At 39.9% G+C, this 21,753-nt stretch overlaps 1 protein-coding gene across 1 annotated transcript in view; it reads left to right on the forward strand.

Annotated features, from left to right (window-relative positions):
- Nucleotides 1-21,753, forward strand: part of BMX (BMX non-receptor tyrosine kinase) — an 82,241-nt gene that overhangs the window by 38,666 nt on the left and 21,822 nt on the right. Inside the window, exons 7-14 of the mRNA XM_007500881.3 lie at nucleotides 1,016-1,137; nucleotides 6,747-6,809; nucleotides 9,124-9,177; nucleotides 13,471-13,525; nucleotides 15,223-15,302; nucleotides 18,644-18,771; nucleotides 20,452-20,526; nucleotides 21,183-21,354. Of these exons, the coding sequence (XP_007500943.2) occupies nucleotides 1,016-1,137; nucleotides 6,747-6,809; nucleotides 9,124-9,177; nucleotides 13,471-13,525; nucleotides 15,223-15,302; nucleotides 18,644-18,771; nucleotides 20,452-20,526; nucleotides 21,183-21,354 (749 nt within the window). The remainder of the gene's footprint in view (nucleotides 1-1,015; nucleotides 1,138-6,746; nucleotides 6,810-9,123; nucleotides 9,178-13,470; nucleotides 13,526-15,222; nucleotides 15,303-18,643; nucleotides 18,772-20,451; nucleotides 20,527-21,182; nucleotides 21,355-21,753) is intronic.

A 21,753-nucleotide genomic window follows, 5' to 3' on the forward strand; every position in this document is an offset into this window, starting at 1 on the left:
CTTCCAAAATTGGTGACACAATAATCCCCATTTTGCAGTTGAGGAAACAGAGAATCAATTAAATGGCTTGATCTGAGGCACACACATAGAAGCTGCTTGGGGCCAAATTTAAACTGAGGGCTTCCTAACTCTCAGCTCAGGTCTCTGGCCACTCCCCTTCTAGCTGCCAAACAATGGAAAACACTATTGACTGAGTAAAACCTTCTCTACAAAAAATGCACCATGACGAATTGTTCTGGTTCCAGACTAGTTCCCTGACCTTCTCCCCTCTCCTCTCCCCACACTAAATGGTGTGGAGACTCTCCTCCAGGAAGCCCCCATAAGCCTCCCACAGGCCCTACTTGCACCCCTCTGTCATTGTCAGGATAAATGAACTGACTGAGAGATGGCATTGACCCAATGAAGATTGTTGAGTTCCCCAGAAGAAGAGGTAGAGACTCCCCAAGAGAACAGTCCCTTTGTGGTCGCCATAATAGAACAATGGTACTGGAATCAAGAAGACCTGAGTTCAAATCTGTTCTGAGGCAATATAAGTTATGTGACCCTGGATAAGTCATTTAAGCTTGTTTGCCTCAGTTTCCTCCTTTGTAAAATGAATTAGAGAAGGAAATGTCAAATCACTCTTTGCCAGGAAAGTCTCAAATGGGGTCACAAAGAGTCAGACATGACTAAACAATCATGACCGTTTTCAAAATAAATATTTTTAAAAGTAAATTCACAGAGCTCCAGGTTAAGAACCCTTTCTTTGGAAAGTGCTGGTTTCCTTTTTTATTTTATTTTATTATGGTGAATAGGTCTTCTTCCTAGCAAAATTTTGCATAATAGCATACCATCATAGGGTGCCTGCATTCTAAATATTGTAGATCCCCGAAGGATCAAAATCAAAGATGTCTCAGGGACTTGGGGTGGTGGGAGGGAATGGGGAGTAAACAAGTTCAAGAATGGTCATCAATGGCTTATGAGCATGTGCCTCAAATATTTATTGTAATAAATTCATTTCTTCTGAATACCAAAGCTGAAGATCCCACGAGCTGTTGCTTCCCTTCCACCTCATGAATCATCCCCAAAGTCCACTACAGAAGAGTTTGATTCAGAGAAGAGAAGAAATGAAAGTTCTGAGATGGGTGCAAATACACGGTAAGTTTCAAATGAAGTATCCTTGGTGGTATTGGTGGTAAATAAGAAAACAAAATAAAAATATAGAAACCTGGCTCTCTGCTTCTGCCATGATGGGCAACTACATTCACCATGCAGAAAGGTATGTTAGATCAATAGGAGTAATAATAATTTGATTTACATAGTGCTTTATGTGGCATGTGAAATTTAATAAATGGTAAACTGAGGCAAAATTCTCAACGCAAGATAGCATTTATTAATAGAAGTATGCAATACAATAATAAAAGGCTTGCCTTTATTTAGGTCCAAAACCAAATCAAAGATGCAACTTATTTATTTATTAATAGGATTTATTTACAAGTGTCTCAGCCCTGTCCTTCTCTCCCTGCATCATAGAAGTTATCATCCAGGAGAAATATATGTGTATATAAATTATATCTTTCATGTTTCCATTTTTTAGTTCATCCTCTGGAGGAAACATTAATAAATTATTCTTCCAGTATTAAAGCTGTAGCTGTGTATGATCTCTTTGTTCTATTCATTTGTCCATTGCAATCATATACTACTATGTGTTTAGCCATTCTCCAATTGATGGGCATCCCCTCAATTTCCAATTCTTTGCCACCACAAAGAGAGCTGTCATAAATATTTTAGAATATAAAAGTTCTTTCCTTTTTCCCTGATCTCCTTGGGAAACAGACCCAGCAATGAATCATTTTGTTTTTATTTGTTGCTTTAATTTCATAACAAATCCCAAAACAAGAAGTGCTTGGGAGTGCCCCTCCCATATCCCTCCCACACTTTAAGACTCTATCGCTGAAGGGACAAAGGCAGTCAACCAAGGGCTGGAGAAGGGCACTCTTATCCTAGGAAAATGGAGCAAAATCCCCCCCAACTGAAAACTTCAGCAAGGAAACATCCACTTCCCCCTCTACCAGGCCACTTCAGCATCTTGGTTCTGCATGGAAGCAGCTATGAGGACTACTGCTGGGGCATCCCCTCATGTCACCCCCACGCCTGCCAGACAGCCAGTTCCTTTGTCATCTTCCTCCTCCTTCAGAAACCTCCTCTCATGGAGCTGGAATCTTGTGGTTGTATTCTTTGCTTTTGCTTTCATCCTTCTCCTACCACCCATTACTGTCTAGTAGTTGTAGCATCTGAGGTCCAGAATTTGATGGTCCCTTACTAGCTTCTCCTTCTGGTAACCCTAGATCAATCTTCCATTTTGGGACTGACTGGAGAGCCCCTGTGGAATAAACAAGCTTCCTTCCCTGGTCCCTCTTCTGGGAGGTCAGCAGACTGTAGCCCAGGCCCTACCTGACTCACAGAAGATGCTACCCTCCTAAAGAGCACAGGGTTCAGGTTGACTGGAACTCTCCAGAAAGACACCTGTTTCAGTGGTGGAGGCAGAATCCATAACTTCTCGATACTTCTGGAAGTCCTGGTCCTCCATTCTTCTCATTGTCCTCTGAGGTCAGGTATTCAAATATGGCCATTCTAGAGCTAGAGGGTAGGAATAGAGAAGTCTTCCTTCTGCAGGATTTGGCTAAGGCTTTTGGTATGTGGACTGAGGTGTCTTGGATCTAAAGGTACACATAATTTTATAACTCTTTGGGTGTAATTCCAAATTGCTCTCCAAAGGATCAATTCATAGCTCCACCAACAGTGTATTAGTATCCCCATTTTTTCATATCCCTTCCAACATTTGTCATTTTGACCTTTTGTCAATTTAGTCAATCTTATGGGTGTAAGATGACATCTCACAATTGTTTTGGTCTGCATTTCTCTAGTCAGTGATAATTTAGAGCCTTTTTTCCTATATCTATAGATGGCATTTGACTTTTGTCCAAAAATTGTCTATTTGTATCTTTTGCCTATTCATCAATTTGGGTGGGTGGGTGGGGCTCTTATTCTTATAAATTTTACAAAGCTCTCTATATATATTTTAGATATGAAACCTCTATCCAAGAGGTTGTTTATAAGCATTTTCCCCAATTTTTTGCTTTCCTTTTAATGTTGGAAACATTTGTTTTATGATGCAAATTATTTTTATAAGAACAAAGAATAGAACAGAAATCATACCAGTACTTATGAAATTGGCAAGGGGGTTGTGGAATAATGATTGGTTACATTAAAGAAAGTGGGTATAACCCCAGAGCGGGATGAAGATCTCCTCTCTCTATTTTTAATGAATGATTTCATAAATTTTGAGTTCCTGCTGCATTCTGGGGTTATTGATGAAGACCCAGATAGGTAGACTTACAGGAAACTACTGAATTAGACAAGATAATTTTTTTTTTTATTAAACCCTTACCTTCCATCTTGGAGTCAATACTGTGTATTGGCTCCAAGGCAGAAGAGTGGTAAGGGCTAGGCAATGGGGGTCAAGTGACTTGCCCAGGGTCACACAGCTAGGAAGTGGCTGAGGTCAGATTTGAACCTAGGATCTCCCATCTCTAGGCTTGGCTCTCAATCCACTGAGCTACCCAGCTGCCCCCAAGATAATTTTTTTAATGAGCCTGGTTTTTCAAGGATTACACACACACTTTGCAAGAAATGCTGAGATAATATTTTATGAAAGTATTGAGAACAGTTTTTCTTTAACACTTACTGCGAGAAAGTTTTGGCCTTTGGTATCAAACCAGGAGAGAGGAGATTGAATGTTGGCACCCATGAGCTTCTTCATTCAGAGACAGAGAGAGGTTTTAGGTTTGTTACATCGAATACAGAATATAGTTACAGAATAAAATCAAATACAAAATAAAGATTAATTTTTACAATGTACATTATTTGTTTAGAACTTCACAACAACCTTTTGAGACAAGTATTATTACTATCTATATTTTAGAAAAGTAACAAAAGGTTGCATTGAGTTGGAACACTTCTGGGGAGACACATGCTTTGGCTCCTTTCTCAAGCACTTGCACCCCCAGAGGCCCCCAGTTGGCTCCTTGAGCCTTGTTTTGGGGTTCCCAGATGAGAATCAATGACATATAGAGATGATTAGAAACTGACCCAAGAATATGACCCCTATTAATAGGCTAGATAAAGGCGTGAGGAGAAAAACTCTTTCTTCTTTAAAGGTAGGTTCTTGGTTGAGCATTATAGATCAGGGGCTTCTATAAAAAGAGGATAAAGTTTGGCCTAATGGCCACACCAGTAGGTCACTCTTCTCTGTGGGCTATTCCATCACAATCAACTAGTGGGATGGTTTTGATCTGAACTGCTTGACAACCTGCTGCCTTTGATGATTGGTTAGTTGGTTGGCTGGTTGCTGTCCTTTGTACTGGAAGAGGACCAAAATGATATCGCTGTGTTGGAGTCTGACTGGGGCTGATCAGACCATTACAGGTTCAAAAATTTTATCACAGTTTGGACACAAAGAGCCTGTGTGAATATCTGGAATGGAGTTCACCGTAATAGTATTAACCATCTTTGACATACCACCTTAAGATTTGCAAAAGGATTTACATATATTTCATTTTGATCCTCACAAGAGCCTCAGAACAGTGTAGTGACTTGTCCACCGTCACAAAGCTAAGACGTTTTGGAGGCAGGACTTGGGCATGTGTCATCCTGACTCCAAGTCCAGTTTAATGGCCAATATATCATTGCCTTTGACTGCTACCATCCAAATAGAGTCTACATGATCCTCGTTCTTCCAAATGTCTTATTCCCTAGACCAGTCTATATCTATAACCTGTATCGCTGAAACTGTGTCCCCCTCTACCTAGACCTCAGCATTTCCTCTGACTGCTAGTATTCAACTTCTTCCTGATCTCTCACCGATTTCTCTCTTGAAAAGATCATTTCTCTGCTGTTACCCATGAGCCTATTCTTTCTTCTCAACCTTCTAACTACATTTTTATGGTCTTTTCTCATCATCGCAGAGGAGGTTTATCTGTACCTGCAATTTCAACGGCACAAGGAACTCCCCATAAGTTTATTCCCTCCACCAGTGTAGAGACAGCCTTAGAGATTAGCCTGGGGGACACTGAGAACTTAGGTGACTAATCCTGCAGTCATGTCGTCTGTATTTGTCAGAGCCAAGAATCGAACCCAAATCTTCCTAACTCAAAGACTAGCTCCTTATCTACTACTACAGGATGATTTCCTTCTACTGTTTTACATAAAATAAAATCCATGCCACACTAATAATCAACCGTAAGAGTGTAAGGAACTCAATCAAAAGGAAGTTGATGAATATCATAGGCCCATTCTTTCAGAAGCAGAGTCAGAATCAGAGTTGGGTCGCTCAAATCCTGACCTCCAAAACCATTCATGGGAATGTAATTTCCTTAGAAGACTTGAGGCTGAAGGTAAAATTCCAGATCTTTGGCTATTCTCGAGCCATATCTGGTGGTTTGAAATTATTTGAATGCAGGGCAGCTATAGGATATCAGGAGATGTTGGGCTCAAATCTGGCCTCAGATACTTCTTAGCTATGTACCCTCATGTAACCTTGATCGCCCAGCCTTTGCCACTCCTTTGACTTAGAATCCATGCTAAGACAGAAGGTTTTGAAACCAAAACATAGTCATGATTCTAAGATGGAAAGTGAGGGTTTAAAAAAAGAAAAAGAAAGCTTTGATTTTTTAGCTTATTTTGAGGTTGGAAAGTAACCTTGCCTCTAGCAGGACACCAAGACACGACAGTTTCCATGCTGTTCCAGAGTTCTGACTCAAAAGACATTTCTCGTCCTTAGAAGTTCAGAGAACAGGGAGAGTTTAGTGGGTAGAGCACTTGGCGTAAAACCCTTCAAATACAGGCTTCTCCAAAAAGTTTCTTGATGTGGGCATGATTTTGACAAGAGTTGGCACAGGAACTGAAGGGAAAGGAGGCCAAAGATCTGGGCCTTCCTGATATATTCTTTGAAAAAATGGTGGGTAAACGTTCTGCATTTCAAGGAATATTGAATCAAAAAACAACAAAGGATGCTTCCTCTGAAGGGCAAAAGGAATCTGGCTCAAATGCCAGAGAAAATTGCCTTTCTGTTAGGCTGCTCCTGAAAGATCTGGTTCACAAAGAAAATGAGACAATTTCCCCCATCCTGCTGGCCATGTGGTCAAAGGAACTTAAAAATGAGTATTTAAAGATATTGTCTATAATTGCAAGAATGTATGTCACAATAAAATTCCTAATGCACCACTCCAACAGCAGGAGAATACTAAAAATCTACTCAAAAGCATTAAAATGAAGGAAAAGAATCCCTAAATATCCATGGGGAAATTAGGCAAGAGTAGGTTGCCAGTCAAGATGGTAGATGAATCTAAGTCTCCTATTTTTAAAAATGAAAACAAAAACAGAAGCAGGTGCTGAGATAGAATCTGGGGAATTGGATGTTGAAAATTTAACAGGAAATGAGTCACTTGTTCAATACAGTTAAGGTTTAATTCTGTTTAGAAAATGTTCTGGTTGTGCACAATTGCGATTTGTCAGGATCTTGGAAAAAACCAGAGATGAGAATGACTCATTAGCTTCCTTGTCCAAACTGAATGAAAAGCGTGGGGAAAGGTATTATATAATAAGAAACAGGAGAAAATCTGAGGTGCTTTTGTGCGTGTGTATCTCACGTGGTAAGTGAGTATTGCATAGAAATGTATTTCTAGAACATATCAATTTCATTGCAGAGGTGAAAATGCTGTGTCTGGGATTCCACTCAAAAAGCATGTACAAATTCCAATGATTTCATGGTAAGTCAGATATGCTATTTACTTCCATTTTTCACAGAATCGAACGTAGACTTAAGAGGTATCGGAAAACAATAATAAAGAATGTATTCTAGCAGAAGGCAGCTAGGGGTGTTCTTGGATAGAGAGCTGGTCTTGGAATCAGGAAGACCTGAGTTCAAATCCAGCCTTAGAAATTAACTAGCTGATAATACATATATAATAACCCAGTAGAATTGTTTGTCATTTCTGGGAGGGGAAGGAAAGAGGGGAGGGAGACAACATGAATCATGTAACCATGAAAAAATATTTTTTAAAAATAAAATAAAAATTATATTTAAAAATGAAATTTACTAGCTGTGTGACCCTGAGTTTGTTGCTTAGCCTTTTTCTGCCTTAGTTTCTTCATCTATAAGCGATGGGGGAAATAATAAGCTTTTACCTCCCAGGTTTATTGTGAGGGTCAGATAAACAATATTTGTAAAGTGCTTTGCAAACCTTAAAGTGCTATATAAAGGCTAGCTATTGTTACTTTACTTTGATATCTTATTAAACCATCAGTCACTGTTTATCGTATTGAAAAGTATTTAATAAATAACAAGTATTTATTTAGCATATTCTCTATGCCAGGCACTGGAGATACAAAGGCAAAATTGAGACATTCCTGCCTTCAGGATGCATACATCTAGAGAGGGAAACAACATGCACACACACACACACACACACACACACACACACACACACACAAAACAAATATAAGATAATTATTTAGGAAGACGAGACATTAGCAGCTAATGGGTGGGGAGGAGTAGGACATGTAGGAGAAGGTGTTTGAGCAGAATTTCGAAGGGAGGGATTCTAAGAAACAGAGGCGAGGAATAAGTAGATTCTAAGCATGGGGGCAATCTGTGCATAGATGCAGAGACTAGAGACGAGATTTTGTGGGTGAAAGCCAACAAGTAGGCCAGTTTGGATAGACTACAAAATGCATAAAGGAAAATAATGTATAATACTCTGGAAAAATAAAGTCTGGAAAGGTAGGTTGGACCTAGATTGTGAAAGGGTTTAAATGCCAATCAAAGGAGTTTGAATTGATCTCAGAGGAAATAGAAAGACTGTTCCTCAGTCATTTCCAGCTCTTTATGACCGCATTTGGGATTTTCTTGGCAAAAATATTGGAGTGGTCTGCCATTTTCTTCTTCAGATCATTTTACAGATGTGGAAACTGAGGCAAACAGGGATAAGTCTAGGATCGCCTAGGGCTACACAGCTAGTAAGTGTGTGAGGCTAGAGTTGAACTTGGGAAGGCAAGTCTTTCTGATTTCACTCCCAGCACTCTATTCACTACATCACACATCACTCAGCTGCCTAATAGGAAGACACAGATGTTTATAGAGCAGGGGAATGACGCCCATATTTGTGCTTTAAGAGAATTCCTTTGGCCATCGTGTAGAGGATGGATTGGAGAGAGAGAAACTTGAGAGAGGAAGACTATTAGGAGAGTATTGTCATAATCTTTCAAGAGGGTGAAAGCTCATAGCTATATGTATAAAGAAAAGGAGAACAATTGAGAGAAATTATGAAGGTAGAATGCATAAGATTTAGCAATTGAGGGGATGTAGGGTAGGAGGTAAGATAGAGATAGAGTCAGGAGTTCTGAGTGAGATGGCTCTGAAACTGGGAACCTGGGTGATTGCAAAGGGAAGACCTTCCATTCTTCAAATTAAAGATAATACAAAATTCCTATTAAGCTACCCACTGCAGTAACTCCACAATATGCATGCATAGAATGTTAGAAAGCCCTGAGTTCAAATTTTCCCTCAGAAACTTACTATGTGACTGTATGATCCTGGGCAAGTGACTTACATACTCTGTAAGAAGAGACTGGAATCTACAGTCTATAAGGACTCTTCTAGGGCTAACTCAATGATTTCCTGACAATTATTGACATTTTGAAAGTTTTCTACAATATGAGGGAAAATGGCTCCAATCTGATTTAAAAATCATCTGCAAGAATGGCTCTTCTCATATCCAGAGGTTTTACCCCAAACACACAAGTGCCTGTGTATATGCTTCCTTTGTCCCCCTATTTGGAAGTAGCCCCCAAAACTGGATTGCAGCCAAGTCCTTGCTATGTTGCTGGTCATTCACTGCAATGGATTTCAACAGAGAGGAAGAATCATTCGCTTACTCATTCCATTGCTTACAATTTCCTCAGGATAAAAAGGGAAAATGGACTCCTAGGTGCAAAAAGAAAATGGAGAATCAAGTGAATCAGCTTGGGAATTGCTTCTATCTGACTTTTTTTTTCTATGATCTCTCCTCATCTCTTCCCTAGGGGGGTCCCAGGATCAAGCTCATCTGAAGAAGAAGAAAACCTGAGCAGTTATGAGTAAGTGGGTGGCTTTTTTTTTTCTTGGTAGGGTGCATGAATTTATTCTTTCCTCCTTACAGGCAATAAGAATGAGCAGCGACCAGTGAGGCCCCAGCCCTGGGCACATGCCAGGGGTGGTACATGAGCCTGCTTCTGGAAGTCTGTCAGGCAGTTTGCTAGTATTATTAAATGCTATGCCCTGAAATTGTAAGTGATAAAGTGAAATGGAAGAGTGCAGCAGCTGGTTCTCCTCCCTCAGTTTCCTTTATTGGCACATCATTCTATATCATACATACCTCAAAGCTTAGCTCTGAGTCCCTTCTTGACTCTGTAGATTCTCTGACTTGGTGACTTCTGTATAAATGGAGATTTTGAACCCTAGACTTCAATCCCCAGAAGCCCTTGGTGTTTCCCAGAATTCCCTATAACCTCACCCGAGTCCCCAGGTTGGCGAGATCACAATTGGTATTTAACTGGCAGTAACGCCTCCCTCTCTCTCTTCCAGTCCATTGCAATGATTTTGAATAGGCTAATCAGCCATGGGCACGTGGGTTTTATTTTGTGTCTTCTTTATTCCTTGATGTCTAATGATCCTTAATAAATCTCATAAAATATAATATTTTTATTATTAGATACATAATTTAATTTTTAAATTTTGCACTTCAAGTCCAACCAGTTTAATTACCATAGCTGTCATAACTCACCAATCTAGATAACTATTTTCTTTATAATTTCTTTTTGTGAGTCATGACTCACTAATCTATGTATCCGTTTTCTTTTTAATTTCATTTCTCTGATTTCCTTCCTGAACTCCTACTTGGACCATAGTAGGTGGTGTATAAATGTTTATTCTTTTTCCGTATTAGACATTTTGAACTGAATGTCTTGTAAGTCTCTCAACATCATTATGTCTAAAACGAAATCCATGACCTTTCCTCAATGCCTTTCTCTTCCCAATGTTGTTGTTACGTTTGAGGATATCATAGTCCATACAGCTTCCCACATTCTCAACCTTGACATTATCAGGGACTCGGCATTTTCCCTCATCAAATGTATCCAGTCAAGTGCCAAATCTCTTACCTCTGTCCCCTTTGCTCTAGTCCCGTAGTCATGACCTGAGTTCAGGACCTCACCTTGATTATTGAAATAGTCTCTTCACCAGTCTTCCTGCCTCACGTCTTTCTTGTCCACTCCATCCTCTATGGAATGGTCAAAGTGATTCTTCTAAAGTACAGAGCTGACCATTTTACTTCCCTAGTCAAAAAACTCCTGTGCTTTCTTTAGTGATGCTTCATAACATTATATTTATCTCATCCTTTTAGTTTTTAGAATATAAACTGTGGTCATTTTACTTTAGTAATTCTCACATATTGGGTGTATATCTGCATTTTTATTTTACCATTGTGGGGCATCAAGAAAGTCTAATCCCCTCCTTTGGATTTCTGGTTGAGATGTTCCATCTCTACACCTGACGCCTTTGAGCTGCCTAGAATGTTTTCCTTCTTGCTTCTGTCTCTTTCTTGACTTCACTAGTGCCCCTCAAGGCTTAGATCAAACCTTATCCCGTGCTCGGTGCACAGCTGTAGAAAGGGTTCAGAAAGGAGATCTCTTCTTCTCCCCTCCCTCCGGGGCCTCCCTTCTAAGATTTCCTTCCAAAGATAAATATGGTCTCCTCCATTAGAATGAAGGGGTTCAATCGCCATTCCTTATATTGCTTCTGCTTGGTATGGTGCCTGGCACTGAGTTAGGGCTTAAGTAATGCTTACTGAGTGGCCTAACTAGAGTCAGAGCACTATAGAACCTTGGTGAGAAATATCGTGAAGGATTTTAGAGGAGAAATGCTTTACCGTGTTCTGAAGGGATTTGGGGGGTGGGCTTAGTTACCTGAGCTACCCAAATGGGAGATAGATATGTATGCATACATATATCAATAAAAATGTTAATCTTCCATTTGGGGAATTCAGATAAAATGTATATATAGCATAGTTTACATTCAAATACATATATAATATATAGACATGATGCATACAAATACACATATTTTATATATATATGACATACATTGCATGTACAAATACACATAATGCATAAATAGAATATATATACTGTACACACAAATTTACACATCTATATGTAATACACACAAATACATATAATTTACATATCGAGCATATGTGCACAGATATAATCTGTGTATGCCCCACATATGTGTGTGCATATATGTAAATATACACACACGTGTGCATATATGTTGATTGAGTTTATGATAGTTCTTCATCTTTGGCTCTCTCTCTTTTTGGGATGCCAAACAGTGTCTATACAGTAACCAGATGACTTAAATAGGGTAAACAAATTATTTTTGTTGACTTTTGGGCAGGGTGATGCTGAGGGACAGTCCCAGGACTTTTGCACCCAGAATTATAATATTGCAAATGGAGTGACTCTAGTTCCAAAGCTCTTAACAGAAGATATCCCAATCCCTAGAAAACGACAAAGTTATAGAATGAGATTCCTGCATTGGACAGGAAGTTGGGTTAGAAGACCTCTAAAGTGACCTTAAGCAAGTCACTCATTCTCTCCAGGACTCAGTTTCCTCAACTGTAAAATGTGAATTTGAGCCTGATGGCTACTAAGTTTCGTCTTAGTTCTAAATCTATGATCTTGTGATGGAATGGTTCTGAGAATCCCTTCTGGTTCTATATTGGTGACCTTATGAGCCTCGAATTAGATGTCCTCTGAGGTATCTTCCAATGCTGCCTACTATCCCCTAAACTTAAATAATAATAATAGTAGTATCTAGCATTTATACCCATTATTTTAAGGTATTGCAAAACACTTTGCATATATGCTGTCTCATTTCATCCTCACAACAACCTTTAGAGGTGAGTACTCTATCCCCATTTTATAGATGAGAAAACTGAAGCTGAGAGAGGCTAAGTGATTTATTCAGGGGATCATTGCGAGTGAGTATCTTGAGGCAGGATTTGAATTTGCCATTTCCCGACTTCAAGTCCAATAGTCTACCGTCTCTGAGACTTAATTAAGTCCTTTCCAACTGCACAGTTGGATTCCAGGGTTAGCTAAATCAAACCCAATATCTGTCTGCCTAATTTAATATATTATAATGAAACTACAAGGTAACGGGACACATTCTACCCACAGAGACACAGACAGAACTTATTGAGACCCCAGGAATCGCCTAAGCAACAGAGCTCGGAGGGGGAGAAAAAGGCTTTTTGACCCAAGAAGAAATGTTTGTTTTTTTTTAGTTTGATTTCTTTGTTGAAATAGCTGTGAATATTTTCCACAGATTTTGCACATGTTTCTATCCCCGTTCTCATGTCTCTTGCATTGGGTAGCTAAAGGCAAAATTGGAAAACAGGCTCGGTTTGCTTTTGACCACCCTCTTTATAGATTCCTCTTTCTGAACCTTTTCTACAGCTCTGGGTCTGGCATCTGCCCCATATCAGACAAACAAAATCAAAGGAGAAAAATCACCCTGCTCTGGGGAAAGGATCGATTTCTTTCTTACTAAGGTATAAATAATTGACGAGGCTCAGTGTGCGATGGAAAATTGCATTAAAGCAGAAGGCAAAGACTTTAACCCAAGGAATAAGTCTAGATTTTCAGATATCAGTCCCCTGAGTGGGAAAGTGATTTCATTTCCCAAAGTCTGGGAAAAGAGAGCTCAGTCCATCTTGGCGTTGACCCTTGAATCTGGACCTGACCGCTTATCCGGGGCAAAGCCCTATCATTTATAAGTTCAATTGGCGGGGAAGAGAGGAAGGTGGGCTGGAAGAGGGGCAGCGTGTTCTCTAAAGAAGTTCATAGCTGGTTATCCAGAAGGTGTTGAGTCATAGATTTAGAAATGGAGGAAACCTCAGAGGTCATCAGGTCTGACTCCATTTTAGCAGGGAGGAAACTGAAACAGATATTATCCAACTCTACCCCAACCTCATCTAATCCTCAGAAGTTGTTTCCAGTTATTTAGGAGAAAAGCGTTTTTAATGGAAATGCTATAAAATGTATCTCAGTCGGGTTGGGTCTGGTTTTGTCTGAGAAAAATGAGAGGTGTGAAGCAGGAAAATATAGGATCTGTCCCTTCTGGTAATGGGGAGCAATCTTCATTTATAAAGCTTCCACATTGCCCTTATAGAATCGCAAAATTATACAATGTCAAAGACGAAAGAACCTTGGGAAAATCTTCCTTCCTCTCTCCCTGAGCAACTTTTACGTATGGGGAAATTGAGCAATAAATACGTCAAGATAACAATAATCCCTAATTCCAATTCATGATCTTTTATGCTGCAGCTGGTTTGCAGGTGATATCTCAAGAGCCCAGTCTGAACAGTTACTGAGACAAAAGGTACCGTGAAACAGACTTCCTTTCTTTTTAAAGCTATCCACAAAATCTCTCTTTTCTAAGGATAACAGTTTGATCTACTAGAGCAGCGGCTCTCAACCTCTCAATTTATAGCAGTGAGAATACATAATGCATATCAGATATTTACATTCCGAATCATAACTGTAGCAAAATGACAGTTTTGAAGTAGCCACCAAAATAATTTTTGGGTTTGGGGTCACCACAACACGAGGAACTGTATTGCGGGGTCACGGCATTAGAAAGGTTCTCACCACTGTACTAGATGGATACTAGTCCCCTGGAGTTTAGGGATAGCTCTGAGGATTTGGGAATTATTTTTCTAAGGCTATATAAAGCTCACACACCCTGACTGTTGTTCTTCCCTATGATTAACCATTGAAATCATTCAAACCCCATAATTGCCATTTATTAGCCCATGTGTCCATGGGCTCCTTCGAGCCTTAATTTCCTTATTTGTAAAATGGAGACTTAATACCTGAAGGCCTTTCCCTCCCACCAGTAATTTCTTCTTAGGGGTTGGGAGAGAACATTTCTACTACCACGTTACCAGATGTTCCAATACCTGGCTTTTGAATTGCCTGATATTTCATACAAAACCCTCCGAGAGACCTGAAACAATCCAAAAGCACTTCCTGTGTGGCAATACTCCATTTTAGCCAATGGTTTCCAAGTCTGAAGTGATCAAACACTTTTTACATGTAGTCTAAAGCCTATGGTTGTTTGATCAATGGAAAGGATGGACCTAAAGCTTATTCAGGCTTGCTCATTCTTTTGTTTGATTCAAATGATAAAGGCATCTAGGGCTGGAGTATTATGTCAGCTACTTTAAGTGGGATGGGGTGATTTGGTTGATTTCTCCAATCAAACTTTCATTTGTGTATATTTAGTCTTCACATTCCCTAGCTAGCTGTGTGATGATACTGGGGAAGTCACTTAACTCTGCCTCAGTTTTTTCATCTGTAAAATGAGCTGGGGAAGGAAGTAGCAAACCTCCCCCCAGCATTTTTGCCAAGAGAACCCCAAATGGGGCCACAAAGAGTCAGACATGGGTGAAATGACTAAGCAACAAAAACATTAAGGTTTACAATTTGTTTTCTGTATATTATCTTCTTTGGTTCTCACCATACCCCTCTGAGGTAGGCATTGTCATTAGCCATTTTCATTGAAAGAAAGTAAACTCCAAGAGGGCAAGGATTGTTTTGTTTTGTCTCTCTGTGCCCAAGGTCAACCACAATGCCTAGCCCGTCCAGGGGTCTTAATAAAGGCTTATTGGTTGATTCCTTGATTGACTTAAATTACTTGTGGGACCTTTTACCTCTCAGTGACCCAGGCAAGACAATATATGAGGGAGAAGTTGCTGATTCACGGCGTTCCCGACAGAAAAAAAAAATGTACAAGGCAAATAACATAAACAATTAAGTGAGTGGAAAAACAAGAGCACACACACCCTCTAGGTGTATATGGGAGAGCCCTGAAGGAGGAAGTCTGAACCTTGGAAACCCTTCTGTACAGAATGTTCTACCTGTACCTTTCTGACGTATAGCCTTCTGGGCAAACACCAGGAATATCTAGTCTGTCCCATTTCACATCTTCTAAATGATAGCTGAAAAGCAGTTTTTGAAAATGCCAGTTCCCCTAGATTTATCTCTGTTATCCTTGATCATTCCTTTCCTCTTTAGGGAAAAGAAGGAGCATTTATGGTTCGAAATTCAAGCCAAGCAGGACGGTACACCGTGTCCTTATTTAGTATGGCCCTAAAGTAAGTATAAGAAGGATGCCTCTATGTTTGTGCATTCCCTATGCACTCTTTGATAAATGTTCTCTTATTCATCATCATCCCTAGAGTGAATTTGGTTTTTCTGTTGCAACAGGTATGATGTTACAGAAATTCTTTGGGATTGAGGTTAGGGACTATTCCCTTTCACATGCAAAGTTTGGGGTTCTGCGCCCCTTCGGGGGGAAAGAAGATTAGCTACTCTCCCTTGGGTCTCTTACCTTCTTCTCTCATGAGTGTTTTCTCCTGCATTCAGTACTAAGTCTGAACAGAGGTCAGTCCCTGCAGCCTATACTTTTGTGAAGAAGAAGAAGAAGAAGAAGAAGAAGAAGAAGAAGAACAAGAACAAGAACAAGAACAAGAACAAGAACAAGAACAAGAACAAGAACAAGAACAAGAACAAGAACAAGAACAAGAACAAGAACAAGAACAAGAACAAGAACAAGAACAAGAACAAGAAGAACTCCAATAATATTTACATAAACTGTTTAAGATCTAGCTGGCACAGTGGGTAAGATGTCAGGCCTGAAGTCCGGAAGATTCCTTTACATAGGTTCAAATCTGGCCTCAGATTCTTACTACTGTGTGACCCTGGGTAAATCACTTTACTTGTTTTCCTGAGTTTCCTCGTTGTCAAAATGAGCTGAAGGGTTATGGCAAACCACTCCAGTATGCTTGCCAAGAAAACCTCAAATGAGGTCACAAAGAGTCGGACACAATTGAATAACAAAAAATTTAAGGTTTACAACTAGTTTTAGGCATATTACTAATCTTCTCTGATTCTCACACTAATCCTTGAAATGAGCGTTATTATACTCTTCATTTCAAAGATGAAGAAAATGAGATGCAGAGTTTTTAGGATGCCCAGTGCCCCAGATAGGATTGACTTTCTGAAGCAGGATTCAAACGTAAATTTTCCTTTTTCAAGTCTTGCATTGTATCCACTATATCATGAAGTAAACAGGCTTCCCCTAGGGATACGTTTCACAGGCAATTATGATAAATAGATGAACTGGAATAAAATTTTTCCACACAGTTTCTTCCCAGGAATGATCTAGGTCATGTCATCCACTTTGTAGGTTTTATAGTGCCCTAGAGCTGCCCTGAAATTTCAGTGCCTAGAGATGGTGGAGAAGTAATTCTCCCTTCCTCTACTCACTAGGGCATGTAAAATGTTCTACAGAATTTTGATGTCACCCTGGGACAGCTAGGTGGCAGAGTGACTAGAATGCCAGGTCTTGAGTCAGGAAGACTCATCTTTATGAGTTTAAATTTGGCCTTAGATACCCCCAGTGTAACCCTGGGCAAGTCACTTAACCCTGTTTGCCTCAGTTTCCTTGTCTGGAAAATGACCACTCCAATATCTTTGCCATGAGAACCCCCAGTGGGATCAGAAAAAGTCATACACAATTGAGCATCAACAATAATATTGACCCACTTAGAATATTAGAGTGAAAGTCTGGCCAAATGATAATTAAGATTATTTGGGAAACTAATTTTCCCCTTTGATTATTGATTTTCACCTGGTTTAGAATTATGAACCTCCTCATTGTTTCTTTGTTTTTTCTCAGTTCTTCACCTCCTTTCTGTCCTCACTCCTAAGTCCAATGTTTGATTGGCAGACACTTAGCTTTGTAACTCAAGTTTGTTCAAGTAAATTATGGATTAGAATTTTTATAACATGAAGAGTCCTCCTTACGATAACTGTAAGTGTCATAAATGCAGATTTGGAAATCATAGTTCCAATGGCAGGTAAAAGCTGAGTCCTCGGTCCATGTGTCAATCTGTAGATGGTAGTAGGAGCATCTGGGGTATTCATCGAGAACTGGCACTTTCTGGAATGAGGGCTTACCAAGTCCTTTTCAGAGCTGTTCATCCACCTTTGGTGTCCAGTTTTCCCCCCACTCTCACCTGGCACTCCAAGAGGCTACAGCATGTGCAGGGGCCACTCTGCTAAAACCCATCTCAGCAGAGGGACTAAACCAGGATGAGGGTAAACTGGAAGACTTCAAACCTATCAGTTAGAGCGATGCCTAACCCAAGCATTTGAAGCCTTCCCCTCACTGAATGAGCAAATGAGAACAATTCTTTCCAATGGCCGTGAAGGCAACTGGGAGCAGATGCCAGGACATGCTTAGAGTTTGGCCAGGCATGGAAGATGCCGAGGTCATCCACTACGCCCTGGACCATCACCAGTCGTTCTGACTTTTGTCTTGCCACTGGGCTTCACTAAGTCTGGAAGAGAAGGTGAGGCAATTCTGTCTCATTCACAAATTCCAAATCAAGCTATCACCCTTGATACCTCTGGTCTTCTTCGAAAGCAAAGGACAAAACAACATTGTAGTTCCTGAGTGCTTGGCATGAAAAGAAAAGAGAACGTTTTGAAGTTAAGAATCAAACACTACATGGCTATTTGTCCACTTGTGGTTTCGATTAGCCTAGGAGGTTATATGATGCAGTCAGAAGAATACCAAAGTGGCTGAGTTCTAACACGGCCTGAGTTCTGGGGCTTTGTGACCTTGATCAATTCATTTCATTTCCGTTGGCTGCAGTTTCCTCATCTGCAAGTTGTTTATGTGTGTCATGGGCTGTGGTTGGGCTAGATGACTTCTGATGTTTCTTCCAGCTCTAGCTCTCTGGTCCTATGAGACCAGTAAATTCTAAAAGGCAAGACCTCTCTTCTCAGAGGTCCACCAGCAGCCTTGAAGTTCCTACAAAGTAGAGTCCAGAGCCACGCTAGTTATTATGGAAAAGAAGAACACTTTTAGAAAATTATCATTGGAGGGGAGGGGGCAGCTGGGTAGCTCAATGGATAGAGAACTGAGCGTGGAGAAGGGAGGTCCAAGGTTTAAATCTGGCCTCAAACACTTCTTAGCTGGGTGACCCTGGGCAAGTCACTTGACCCCCATTACCTAGCCCTTACCATTCTTTTGCCTTAGAACCACTACATAGTAGTGATTCTAAGATGGAAGGTAAGGCTTAAAAAAAAGTTGTCCTTACTATAAACTTTAAAACATATAGCATAAATAGCATCAATAAGAACACCACTAATTGGCCATATCCTTTTGGACCTAGAAAAAAAATTGCTCTCTGGCTAGCACAAGGTAACCAAGATTATCGGTTGGCATTGGCATTCTAGTTAACTGGGAGTGTACTCCCGATTCAAATTTGATACATACATATTGGAAAGCAGGTAAAGATACAATCTACATTGCGTTATTCCGTCTAGACGATTTGTGTCCCCAAAAGGCAAACTAAACAGCTTACGTATCTAATTAACTTTTCATTAGTGAACAAATTCTAACACCTTTTGCTTTCTTTTTCAGTGATAAAAAAGGAACTGTAAAACATTATCACGTGCATACAAATGCTGAGAACAAATTGTACTTAGCAGAGAATTACTGTTTTGATTCCATCCCTAAGCTTATTCATTATCATCAACATAATTCAGCAGGTAATGCCCTTCAGTTTCTTCTCTTCGTGACTGGACCTTCTCTTGGGTCCTGCTCCAAATCGAGTTAGTTCTGAAATCATGGGCGAGGGAAAGTATTCCTTCGAGGCGCTGAGACTTGGCTGCATTTGGGGACGTACATTTTTGTAGTGGATTCTTTAATGGCCCAACAGAGAATACAGCTGAGTCAATGTAGACTCAGTAGTGGAGATGTTCATTTGGCACCTTCCATGCAATATGCCAGTTTGAAGTTTATGGCTAAGTAATGGTCCAGCTGCGATTTAAATTCAGGTAACAGACCAGGGAAATTCTCTTTCCTTCCATGATGAATGAGTCGTCACTAAATACCAAAATGACCATCGAGATTCATATTTAGAATATTGAAATAAAACATTTCAGTTCGCTATGTGGATTGTAACTGTCATAATTAAATTTCAGCATTGCTTAGACGTATTTTAGCTGAATTTCCTCTCTCCCAGAACTGATCCCTCATCTAAACTTTATTTCTGTCGAGGGAACTGCCATCATTCCAGTAAGCCAGGTGCACAGTGTTGGAATCCTCTTTGCCTCGTCCCTCCCTGCACTGATTTTCAACTGCTATTCTGCCAGTCTATTTCCAGAACATCATTTGCTTCTTTCTACTTATACCACCTCAGACGGAGTTCAGGTCTTCATCACCTCTTGCCTGGACTTTTTAGGAGCCTCTTAATTGGTCTCCGTGTTCTAGTTTTTGCCCAATCCAGTTTATCCTCCTCACAACTGCCAAATTAACATTTCTAAAATGCTGATATGGTTTTTTAAAAACACACCCCAGTGTTAACCCCTAGTTAATTTTTTTTCCTGGAGATTCTCTACTGCCAATAGATAAAATACAGAATGCTGAGCTTGACTTTGAAAGTCTTTCCCAATATGACTCCCACCTACCAACCTTTCCAGGCCTTTTCACATTATTTCCCTTCACATATTTTTTCTTTCAGTCAAATTGGTCTTCTCACTGTTCTCAGCATGCAACATCCCCACTCCAGATGGTTACCTTTGCATAGGTTATTCCCCATGTTTGGAATACACTCCCTTCTAAATCTCATGGAATCCCTTGTTTCCTTCAAAGTAAAAACCAGGTGGTACCTCCTACGTGAGAACGTTCCTACTGCCCCCAGCGGTTAGCATTCTCTTTCACCTGAAGTAATTTTGGATAATTTTGCATGTCTCCTGTATTTGCTGTAGCCAGATGTAGTGCTGAGTTAGGCAGACTTATCTTCTTGAGTTCAAATTTGGCTTCAGACGCTTACTGTGTGATCCTGGGCAAGTTCTTTTATGTCCCAGTTTCCTCATCTGTAAAATGAGCTGGAGAAGAAAATGGCAAATCACTCTAGTATCTTTGCTAAGGACACCTCAAACAGGGTCATGAAGAGCTGGAAATTACAGAAAAACTCAACACCCTGTATTTATTTACTTATTAGTTTACTTACTGTATCTCTCCCCAGTAGAATAGAAACTCCTTGAGGGTCTACAGTCTCTTTTCTAACATATCTAAGGTATGGACAAAACATTCATTTCCTCAAATATAGAATCATCACCTTCTATTTATTCCATGTCTGAATCGTATGATTTGTCCTTCTACTATTTACTAAGAATCTAAAAACTAGTCTGTGGAATCTGATCATGTTCTTGTTATTATTATAGGCATGATCACAAGGCTTCGACATCCAGTGTCCACCAAAGTCAATAAGGTCCCACTCACAGCGTCCTTGGGAAGTGGTATGTCAACGCTTTTATGGATTTCCTTTCTTTTTAAGCAGATAAACATTATTACACTCATGGAAAGGCATGGGTAGGTAAGAAGTAGCCTCTAGATGGGGCATCTAGGTGGCACAGTGGACTGACCAAGTGCCAGGCCTGGAGTCAGGAAGATTCACCTCCCTGAGTTGAAATCTGGCCTCAGACCCTTACTAGCTATGTGACCCTGGACAAGTCTCTTAACCCTATTTGCCTCAGTTTATTGATTTGTAAAATTAGAGAAGGAAATGACAAACCACTCCAGTATCTTTGCCACAAAAAGCCCAAATGGGGTCACAAAGAGTCAGACATGATTGGAATGACTGAACAATAACAAAAGCCTTGAAACATGAAATCAGAAAATAGGTGAAATCGTTTTATAGGACTGTTCTAGGGAAAATAATAATTTCTCTTTCTTAACAATGGTTTAAAATTCTTAAGCTACTTAATATATTTTCATGTCACAAGGTTTCAAAGAATATCCTTAATTTTTAAAGAATTCCTACTAGTAATTATCTTGCCACATTTTCTCCATAATACAATGTACTTCAGAACACTATAAAGCAAATCATAAGATTATTATATTCCCAACTTTATATTCTCACCAGATGTTAAAGAAATTTGCTTTAATCTCCTAGGAATTTGGGAGCTGAAGCGAGAAGAGATAACTCTTTTGAAAGAACTGGGTTATGGACAGTTTGGCGTGGTGCGTCTGGGAAAATGGAAGGGGAAGTATGATGTGGCCATTAAAATGATTAAGGAAGGTTCCATGTCGGAAGATGAATTTATACAAGAGGCTCAGACTATGATGTAAGTAGTATTGTTTCCCCTAATTACGGGACATTCAGACCACAGTGGCAAAGGAAATCATATTGATGCCCCATCGGATACTTTCCATTTTTTTCTTTGAGTAGACTTTCCCCCCATCTCCTCCTCTTTGGATAAATCATTACCATACTCTTTGTCCAGATAAAAATGAGATAATCTTAGAACAGGAAGGAATTGATAGATCATCTGGTCCATTCTGTATCTGACCAGGAGTCCTCTTGACATCATCTCTGAGGGGTGATCATACAGCCTTCTGCAAGAAAACATCCCAATTTGAGACAGCTCGAATGGTCAAAAGGCATACCGTTACACTAGCAAAAGTCTATCTGCCACTTCTAGTTGTTTCTCTGAGTTCCCTAGAGGCAAGCATAACAAGCCAAA

The sequence above is a fragment of the Monodelphis domestica genome, chromosome 8 (assembly GCF_027887165.1).
Source record: "Monodelphis domestica isolate mMonDom1 chromosome 8, mMonDom1.pri, whole genome shotgun sequence".
In the NCBI taxonomy this organism is placed as follows: Eukaryota; Metazoa; Chordata; class Mammalia; order Didelphimorphia; family Didelphidae; genus Monodelphis; species Monodelphis domestica.